The 10,070-nt window shown below is 42.5% G+C and overlaps 2 protein-coding genes across 4 annotated transcripts; one reads left to right on the top strand and one right to left on the bottom strand.

Annotated features, from left to right (window-relative positions):
* The first annotated feature begins 168 nt into the window (after window positions 1-168).
* st13 (ST13 Hsp70 interacting protein) lies at window positions 169-6,507 on the top strand. Of its 2 annotated transcripts, none has more exons than XM_079281506.1 (13): window positions 169-252; window positions 708-847; window positions 1,380-1,428; window positions 1,530-1,620; window positions 2,339-2,412; window positions 2,562-2,628; window positions 2,719-2,803; window positions 2,951-3,061; window positions 3,516-3,618; window positions 3,799-3,915; window positions 4,207-4,288; window positions 4,602-4,690; window positions 5,897-6,507. In XM_079281506.1, the coding sequence occupies exons 2-13, from the start codon at window positions 738-740 to the stop codon at window positions 6,029-6,031; spliced, it is 1,113 nt and encodes a 370-aa protein (XP_079137632.1). In that variant the 5' UTR covers window positions 169-252; window positions 708-737; the 3' UTR covers window positions 6,032-6,507. The 2 variants fall into 2 exon arrangements, with proteins under 2 accessions (XP_079137632.1, XP_079137631.1); XM_079281505.1 differs by having other exon boundaries at window positions 170-308.
* An 836-nt stretch (window positions 6,508-7,343) lies between these two features.
* On the bottom strand, window positions 7,344-9,675 carry rbx1 (ring-box 1, E3 ubiquitin protein ligase; the record flags this gene model as incomplete). 2 transcript variants are annotated; one of them, XM_079282737.1, is made up of 5 exons in its annotated part: window positions 9,571-9,675; window positions 8,522-8,600; window positions 8,261-8,331; window positions 7,624-7,709; window positions 7,344-7,504 (listed from the first exon to the last, which is right to left on the bottom strand). In XM_079282737.1, exons 1-5 carry the CDS (start codon window positions 9,646-9,648, stop codon window positions 7,492-7,494), a joined length of 327 nt encoding a protein of 108 aa, XP_079138863.1. In that variant the 5' UTR covers window positions 9,649-9,675. The 2 variants fall into 2 exon arrangements, with proteins under 2 accessions (XP_079138863.1, XP_079138864.1); XM_079282738.1 differs by lacking the exon at window positions 7,344-7,504 and having other exon boundaries at window positions 7,620-7,709.
* Between the last annotated feature and the right edge of the window lie 395 nt (window positions 9,676-10,070).

The raw sequence follows: 10,070 nt of genomic DNA, 5'->3' as shown, positions 1-10,070 counted from the left end.
TTTTAAGTAAATTACCTGAATTCTTCATACTGCTAAACAAGGGCTGATTTGAAATCGTTTGGAATCAAGCCCAGTAATAATATAAACTCCAGCAGGTGTTACGGATTTGTATGAGCTGCCCGAGAGCCCAAACTCAGGGCAATAAAATCCAGGTCCTCCGTCCTTTCGTCCGACAACTCGCCTGAATGAAAACACAGCAGCGACGCCTCTGTCACGACCAGTGAAGAAGAGTTGTGGCAATAAAAATCACCAGTAAGCTTCCTCTGCGGGTTCACCTAGCGAGTGTGAACGGTGTATATTTCTCACAGGTGCGTTTCCCTTCGATTACAGACATTCATGTCCGCAGATACCGAGTATTCTTCATTACTCACGGCCTGTGTTGCAGCTAGCTAACGACGTTATCATGCGTCAAAGAGCTACCGCGTCACTCACGGATTCACATTTCTAGAAACTTCTGTCTTGCGACCCTTGAAATAGCCGTTAATGCTAGTTGTGCACGGTTGCTTTATTTGTATGAATTGCAAATTGCACGTGTTGTTGGGATTATGTGAAGTGGGCAGTGAACAAAGTGAGGCTGAAAGCGCTCACTCGTTAGCACACTTAGCTTAACGACGCTGGTATTAGCGGCTGAAACCGTAAACACAGTCTGACTTGGCTAAGTTGTTAGCTTCATTGTCTGTCTTTCTGGTTTCCTCCCCCACACGCAGCGCGCTGTCTGCTGGACGTGACTGAGCAGCATGGACCCGCGAAAAGTGACAGAGTTAAAGGGCTTCGTACAGATGTGCGAGGCCAGTGCCGATATCCTGCACCTTCCAGAGATGAGCTTCTTCAGGACCTGGTTGCTGGGGTCAGTATACCAGCATGTAAAGCCACCATACGGGGACTCTGGTTGTTATGGGAAATATTCATGAGGGATGCATTCTGTCATTATGTCACTAAAGTAGGCTATCTAAAGAAAACTCCGAACCGACTGCGAGCTTATCACGTGCCCAGTCCCGCCCACCTTCCAGTAAAACCACCATGGACCGCATGCTGGGTCTGCGCGCGCGTTTGTCCGCAGAAACATGATCACATGCAACTTAAATCAAGAACATTCAAAGCCCCTCATTTAACAAAGAAACGTTTATTTATATTTGATGACATGTAACGTTGTTTTCCCCTATATGTTTGATATTCGCACTGACTCATAACCTGTCGAGTCTACATACGTTTATATTTCCATTACATGTGTATATTTTTGTGATATAAAGTACATTTTCAGGGGAACTTTACTGAGAAAATGTCCATATGTAAAATAAGCACATCTGTTTTGGTATATCCATTAAATAGACTGTCATGGCCCTTGTATTGCTCTCTGAATTGTCCATTCTATATTCCAGCATGGGTGCAATAATCCCTCCCCAACCCAAGACTGAAAAGCCATGCCAGGTGACACGGCAATATTACTATTATGTCTTTTCTAAGATACTTTTGGTGTGTTTATTTTTGTTTTATTTACACCTTGTAACACACTGCTCTCTGACTTTTAGGGTGGCTGTCCTTGTGGTCCTCCCCCTACATCAGCCCCACCTTTTGAGCCAGCGCCTCCTGTCCCATCTGAGAATGATGAGAGTGATATAGGTACACACAGTTTGTTAAATCGCATCTCTGGCCTCAAGGGACAAGAGTATATAGGTGCGGCATGTAAACCCTGGCCAAACAATGAATGATGAATGATTTTACCGTCCTGTTTACATTTGGGGTTTTTGTCTTTCTTTAGACAGAGCTTAGCTAGCTGGTTCAATCTCATGCTAAGTTCAGTTCATATTTACCGTACAGGCATGAGAGTCCAATCAATCTCCTCAACCAACTCTCTGCAAATAAGCATATTTCCCAAACGTCAAAGCATAATGTCTAAGGTATAATAATAGGTGCTGGACTCCAGCTCAAGGCTGTCTTTTCGGAGATGGTGCAACCCTCGATAAAGGAAGGCTCTGCACACGAACTTTGGTCTGTTCAGATATTTAATTTAAAAAAAGCCAAACACTCAAGTGCATTATTTATTCACTAAATAGGTGCGTCTGCGCAACTTACAAATATGTACCATTTGTAGACCTCGCTTTAGTTCAGTCGTTGTTGTAACTGGGTGGGTAAGAGTTGGCATACCTGAATGTGTGAGATTTTGGACAGTCGGACAACAAATTTCGTTCTCAAAGTAATTGTTTTATTTGATGTGAATTTCACGTGATCTTCTAAGCATGTGTATTCTTACTGTGACGACTACGCCGTGTTCTCAGAGTAGTGTGTGTTGTTTGTGTGTACCAACAAGAGCTCTTTGTAAACGTTGGATCCGTTTCAGAAATGGACAACGAGGGAGTGATCGAACCAGACACCGATGAGCCGCAGGAGATGGGAGAGTTTGACAGCATCGAGGTCAAATGTTTTCTATGTTGTCTGTTAATCATGCATGCAGCTACTCAAGTATACGTAGTGTTTTATTCCAGGCCTGGGAAAAAACAAACTACGCCGTGACCACTTGAGAGCGCAGTAGTGTGAACATCTTTGTCCATACATTTCCTCAGGTCACAGAGGAGATGATGGACGAAGCCAGTGAGAAGAAGATGGCGGCCATTGATGCTCTGGGAGAAGGTAGGAGGACCGCACCCAGGCACAGTTTCTGTATTGATGCGGTAAATAAAAATACTTTTAATACCTGTGTCAATGTTATTTATTTCATAGGTGATCTGCAGAAAGCTCTGGATCTTTTTACTGAAGCCATCAAGCTGAACCCCTGCGTCGCCATCATGTACGCCAAGAGGGCAAGGTGAGAGTCCTCGGGGCCTTTTTCATGCCACGGCAGAGCATTCAAGTATCGTTCAGCTTGTAATTTGTCTTTAAGCTTCATGACTGCTCCTGTTAAGTGTCTGTCATGAAGGACCGAGTGTAACCAGTTGTCCTGTTTTGTGTTTAGCGTCTTTATCCAGATGCAGAAACCCAACGCGGCCATCAGAGACTGTGACAGAGCCATCAGCATCAACCCAGACTCTGCACAGCCTTACAAGTGGAGGGGAAAGGCTCACAGGTACATTTGTATTTAACACCTCTACAGACACGTTGCATAACCAAACCCTCAGTGTAAACACCCAGAAGTATGACACGCCTCATCTTGTTTGGCATTTAATATTTCCTCAGCTGAGCGAACTGTGAGTTACAACAGGACCAGTGATGTAGAATAAACCCACATCAGGGTTGCTCTCACGAGTAACATTTAGTTTAATCGTATATTGTGCTATCATTGTTATTGCAGTTGTGTGTGGCATAAAGATGATTACATAACAGTTAATGTGATGTTTATCTCCGTATAAACCAGATCTTTTTTTAAAGTATCAAGGTATAAATAGGTTTTGCAGTCTGATAGAAAACGTGTTGTATCTCTAATGGAGGGATAGCGTCAGTTATCGCTGCTACTTAGAGGTTTCCCAGATGAAAAGTTGACCGCTGTGATGATTTTCATTGATCGTCAATTCCAAATGCAGGCTGCTGGGCCACTGGGAGGAGGCAGCCAAGGACCTGGCCATGGCCTGTAAACTGGACTATGACGAGGACACCAGTGCGATGCTGAAGGAGGTCCAGCCGAAGGTATAAGGCCTCTTTTAAATTAGTTTGTCATAACGTTAATGCAGATATGCTGTTGTAATGTGTGCAAGCTCAGAAGGGAGGAGTTGATCCCTATTTGTGATGTGTTCACGTGATCCTGATGCCAGCTGTGAGTTTGTGGTTCCTCATTCTTGACCCGTTTCCCCTCTTTTTGTTTTTCAGGCCACCAAAATCATTGAGCACAGACGCAAATACCAGCGTAAGAGAGATGAGAAGGAGGTCAAGGAGAAACAGGAGCGGGTAAAGAAAGCCAGAGAGGAGCATGCACGGGCTCAGAGGGTGAGTTTTCCTGCTTCAGACATGCACTAACAAAGACCTAATGAATGTCCCATTAGTTGAACTGTTCATCCTACACGGTCAGCTGTGACGGCATAATACAAACGAATGCAGCTCAAGGCTTTGTCTTCATGAGAAACTGCAGCGTCTACATTCTCGTATTCGTCACTTTGAACTCAAAGAGAACGTCATTGACATTTTCACAATAAGAGTTTTCGATGGAACGAACAGAGGAAACCTCTCCTGAACCTTCGGACACTTAGTAACTCCTCCCATTGTTTTGTGTTTCAACAGGAGGAGGAAGCACGGCAGTCCGGTGGAGGAGGAGGAGGAAGTGGTGGTGGTGGTGGTGGTGGAGGAGGAGGATTCTTCCCAGGTAGGAGAAAGGAAAACCAGCCGGTCCGTTGCATCATGGGACGAGATGAACACTACAAATGTCATATTAGAAGACGCAAATATAAAGATTATCCCCTGTGGAGAATAATTGACACTCTTTCAACATATTTTGATTGTTGTATTTGTTCTAAGTCACTTGTTTGTAGCCTTCCTTAGTTTCTCCCGAGTACCGTATTTACATCTCTCTCTCCGGCCAAATTCCAAAGTCTTTCTCTGTGCTGTTTGGATTCACCGTTGGTTTATCAGACGGCTGTGATGCCCCTTCAAGTGAAATAATGAATGACTTTCTGCAGGTCCTGCTGGATTCCCTGAAGGAGCCCCCGCCGGCATGCCTGGTCTCGGTGAACTCCTGAAGGACCCTGAGCTGCTCAACGCCATGAAGGTGACGACATTAGTCCTCCACGTCCACATGACTTGGGTTGTGCAGGTCGACATTACTCGCTTTCTTGCAGAAAGTTAGATGATTAGATTGATAATTACTCACGTTTAAATGAATAATAGTGACTCCTATTAGCTTAGCTTAGCATAAAGATTGCTAAAGAGGTTAACAAGGGGATGCTGCTAGCTTGGCTCTGTTCAAACATAACAAAATCCACCTACTTGTCCCTCTAAAGCTCACCAAATACAGAAGTCAAATACAGGCGCTGTGAAAGCTGAACTCATTTAGACATGCCGCCATTTTCACATGAAACGCGTCTTTGCGGTGATCGTCATCCCTACTTGCAGAAGGGGAGGAGGCTGTTGAGGGGAGGGACATGTGTATTTGAGCCGTTCGGCAGTGCCACACAGACAGACTTGGATGCATTATCCTGTAGATCACTTGAAGAGATTAAAAGGCTACAGGGGGGAGAGCCTGTCTACACCGAACACTTCTCATCGGTGTCATTGCTTCCAGTTCTGGCTAGTTTAAAGGAAAGTGTAGACCTGCATGTTTTATATAACGGAGGAGGGATTGAGGGACAGTCTGTGATCACATCTTATCACAAGTTTGCATTCACAAAATACTGTATTTCTCTATAGCATTAAATCTGAAAGTATATCATATTACAAGTTAAAGGGGAGCTCAACTTCTTTGTATACATCAGTCTGTTTCTTGGGAGTAGTACTGCATGTGTTAAAACAAATAGTATGAAGCCCTTTGTGGCTGCAGAGGGAGCTGTGTGACTAGCCATTACCAGCATAACACACCCAACTCTGTGGTCGACTTGCATTGTGGGTGACGGAAGAATGTCAAGCGTGATTTTGACTGTTCTAGGAGTGCAGCGCTAAATGGATAGAACATCTGTTTTATTTAATAAGAGTTAAAAGCTCAGCTAATCTGCTTCATCAGCACATTGTTGGTGTAATTTTATCAGATATTGACTTTGCTCTTTCACAATTCTTAAATGTGAACATTTCTGGTTTTGCTCCGTTTATTTTATGGATGCAAAACTTATTTTAGCCCCCTGACACAATCTCTATCTATTTAATGTATATATTTTCATAGCCCTTTCTGACCCACGATGAACGTGGAAGATGTAGTTTGTCTTTAAAACTGACTTTGAGACGTAAAGAGGTGACCCTGTTTGCTCTCCCTATTGTCCTACAGGACCCGGAGGTGATGACAGCCTTCCAGGATGTGGCACAGAACCCAGCCAACATCTCAAAGTACCAGAACAACCCCAAAATCATGGCGCTAGTCACCAAGCTGAGTTCCAAATTTGGAGCGCCACCACAGCCTTAGAGGGTGGATGGATGGCGAATCAATCTGGAGAGCCAACACTTAAACTATTAATCCACTGTGTGCAGATCAAACGGGAGTGGGTGACTTGGTGTCAGGTAGAGGAAGCGAAGGCTACTTTTTAATTGTTCTTAAATCAGCCTGTTAGTTCTTAGCAACGTCCCAACGAGGTTAGGAGTCGGGTGTCTGACAACTTCTCCCGACTCGTCTCAGCTGGGACTTTACTTAAACACAGGCTGACGTTTCCTAACGTGTATCTGGGGGGAAAAAAACTGGGAGCTCCTGCATTGAGACGCTCACTCAAATATTTTTACAGCCCTTTATTACGCGGTAACTGTTTAGCTACCGGCCTTTCCTTTTCTCCGAACAGAGCCGAACTCTCAAATAACAGTCGGCTGTTTTTGTTATCAGATCTGTTATAAAATGCAAAAAAGTCACTGATGTTGATGTCTCCCAATAATAAAACCTCTGTTGCTGCAAAACAAGTTTGACTTTCTTTTCTAGTTCAGTTGTTTCCTTTACATCTTGTACAATCAGACATGTGATGTTTATACTGACACCACGCAAACACACATCACTGCTGTTTCTCATTGGTTAAACTGAGAAATGATCCAGAGATTGAATGAGTTGATTTCTTGTTTTTACTGTCTGATTTTAACAAGCAGCACTCTGTATGTGGATTTACACTTCAATCCATTGTTTTGATATTGAGCATGAATGTATCGTTTTACTGACTTTCAACCTCAAATCCTCACTTGGTCGAACTACTTATTGTACAGATGGAACTAAACCAAATGGTTGTACTTTGACAGTCTTCAGGGTCATAAAGAGACTAAGCAAAATATTTCCAGACCATAAGAGTCTTACGGTTTTGAAGCTGAAACAATTAGTTTGGATAATTGGTTACTCATCATGCAAGACTGCCAAACACCCATGTGAATTTCAGTTTCTCTTATGTAATAGAGTAGCTTTGGGTTTATTGGTCTGACAAAACAAGCACTATAAAGATGCTACCTTTGGAAATTACAATGGGCACTGCCACTAATCTGCACAGGTCATCGGTCTTTCAGCCGGAGGATTACTGCTCTACAAACATGATGGGTCCCGGCTCTCAAGAAGCCCTGAATCACTGCGTCAAAGCTGATCCGACCACGCAAACTCCTGTGTGCAGCTTGTTGTCCACCAAAATGTAGTTTAAATATTACATGAGTCCCAAATGAGTCTTTGCGTACAACCGAAGCAAATGTTAAACCATGTTTTTGCTTCACAAACCCACACTGAACCGTTAAACCCCTACTAAGTAATACGAGACCTGTTTTGTGACAACATTCATGTTTATTTTTGTACTTAGAACATACCAAAACAAAGACGTGGGCGTAAAATAACTTCTTACAAGCAGGAGGGAACAGAAGTAGTACAGGTGATGCTTGTAGGAGCGCAGGAAAAGGTCAGCAATAATACAACTAGTGTCCGTATCTGTAAAAAAACAAAACATGAGGACGCACTGTCAATACAGATGTTCACTTTAAGAAATATTCATAACCTTACATTGTCAAAGGCTATGAATGAGTAAAAAAAAAACAAATGATACTCACTTCTGAAACTCCCACTCCCTGTTGTCCAGAGGGCACACCTGTCTGGTTTTCAGCCAGCGGGAAATACAGTGGAAGTGGAAGGCATGCTGGGTAAGAGAAAACCAAACAGGGTAGAAATACACAATATATATGCACTGTACTGATGGGCACAGACAGGTCTGGGCAGCAGTTCAATGTAACAGTTAACATCCTTTAATATCCAATTTCCCAAATAAATAATACTGGTAACTTTGAATTATTTGCTGGCAATTCTCCTCTTTGTTGTTTACATCAGTAATGTTAGTAAATACAGGTGAGACACCGGCCTGTATTTGGTATGACATTACAGTGGGAAGATGTCACTTGAACAGTAAAATGTATTGAATGTACTTTCATCATTAATACAGACTGCAAATACTTGGAGACCATTTAAATTTGTTTAGGTTTATGAACTATGGGTAAGTTATTAAAGTGAAATTCACAACTGGACCTCATAAACATAACTTATGGTCTAAATTAGTTTACTTTTACTGTAATACATGATTGTAATGAAAGTGTGGGATACCCCAGAGACCTTCAAAAGCAGTCTTAGGGAACCATTTAGCATTGGAGCCCTAATAGACCTGACCAGTGACACATGTCGGAGGAGGGTACTCACATTGCAGACACCCCAGGCTACAGTGCACTCCTCAGAGGTTGCAGAAGCTTGGTTGGCCTGGCACTCTATACCTGATGAGGGACGGAGAAACGTGTCAACAATGCAATTTCACAAATCAGGCCGACACCTCTGATGATGAATGGTAATTAGAGCTGAATAACTTGTTGTTGATGTGCACTCTTCACGGCTCCTGACCGAGTCTTTTAATATTTAAATATGTATCAAGGGAGCGAGTCCAAAAGTGTGTGAAAGTTAACTCACAGAGATCCATGATGTGGTTCCGACAGATAGCACAGTTATCCACCACAATGTCCCAGGCCCACAGCGCCACAGCATTCCACTGGTGGGAAATCACAAACAAACGGTACCAGACCGTCACTGCAGGTTGTCTTGTTGACAGTGATGTAGAGATGTGATGACAGCTTCTAAGAACAGAATATAGCTTCCTATTGGCTTATTTCTGTTTGTGTTAAAAATGTTGAGCCAGATGTAGTTTAATGAAAACAACATAGCATCAACACTCTGCTTCATGCTCACCAAAAATAAACTTAATAATTTGACTGTGAAATATGAGTTGCAACATTGCAACTGCGACACCGTCATAATACCCTGTCTGATATTGAGTCATGACTATAGACAATACTGATATAGTTTACGTTAACTAAACAGCAGCAACCATTTTAGCTAGCTTGTTGATGAACGTATGCTTAAAGCGGGCTTGACAAAATGTTCTTCAAACGTTAATGCTACTCATGGTACCGTTAGCTGCTAACGCCAGCTCATTAGAATGTCGCGTTACGCACACATTTCAACCACAACTTTTTTTAGGTTTGCCATCTAACGTTAGCCCGATATTACTTCTGAAGTGCATCATGAACGCATTATAACTGCAGGTTTTTACTCTTTGTGAGGGTTACCGCTCTACCGGAAATGCAGATTAGCTAACGTTACGATAAATTAGCTCGCAGAATTAAGAGCTTAATTTTTTTAATTTACGTAAGATTTAACGTTAACATTGGGACGGCTTTTCTGTTTTTGTAGTCACGACATGATTAAGACTAGACGACAGTTGGTTGACAGTTCAAATAAATGTTTTGCTATTCTTCCAAAAGGAAGTGCAAATTCATGCCGTTTGAGGCAGGCTAACAGCTAGCAGCTAACAGCTAGCTCCTTCTCTAACGGCAGAGTGATTTAGCGCTACAAAGCTCACAGTATCAGTGAGCTGAGTAAACAGTCATTTGTAGCGACTGGCAGATTAACGTTTACAATTTCTTTCAACAACGACCCAGAGTTACTTCATTCAATCATACCTTCTTAACTTCAAATCGCTTCTTGCTAGCGCCGCTATTTGTGCCGCTAGGCGTATCAACATCCATAGCTGCAGCCATCTTGAAAAGATAAATTCCGCGTGATGAGCAAATAAACCGGAAGACAAACTGCAATTTCCGTTGGCGTATTAGCGTGTTAAACTGGGATTATATTTTATTTTGTGTCACGATGTGGCAGTTTTGGAGTGGCGCTGCTATTGTTGTGTTGTTTAAAACTAATGAATGCTTTGTCATTACCATATTATGAATTAAACAGTGCATAAAAAATAACCGAACTCAGGTTCTACCGAGATTTGAACTCGGATCGCTGGATTCAGAGTCCAGAGTGCTAACCATTACACCATAGAACCCTGTCTGTCGATCAGAATATATACACGTTCATCTTCTTTAGGTATAATAACATATACAGTCATATTTTCTTCTGAAGGGTAGTACAGGCAGAACCCAATGCCCACACACATGTAATGCAGGTTTCATATCAA

This window comes from Melanostigma gelatinosum (assembly GCF_949748355.1).
Source record: "Melanostigma gelatinosum genome assembly, chromosome: 13".
Lineage (NCBI taxonomy): Eukaryota > Metazoa > Chordata > Actinopteri > Perciformes > Zoarcidae > Melanostigma > Melanostigma gelatinosum.
This window is presented reverse-complemented; position numbering and strand designations above follow the sequence as displayed.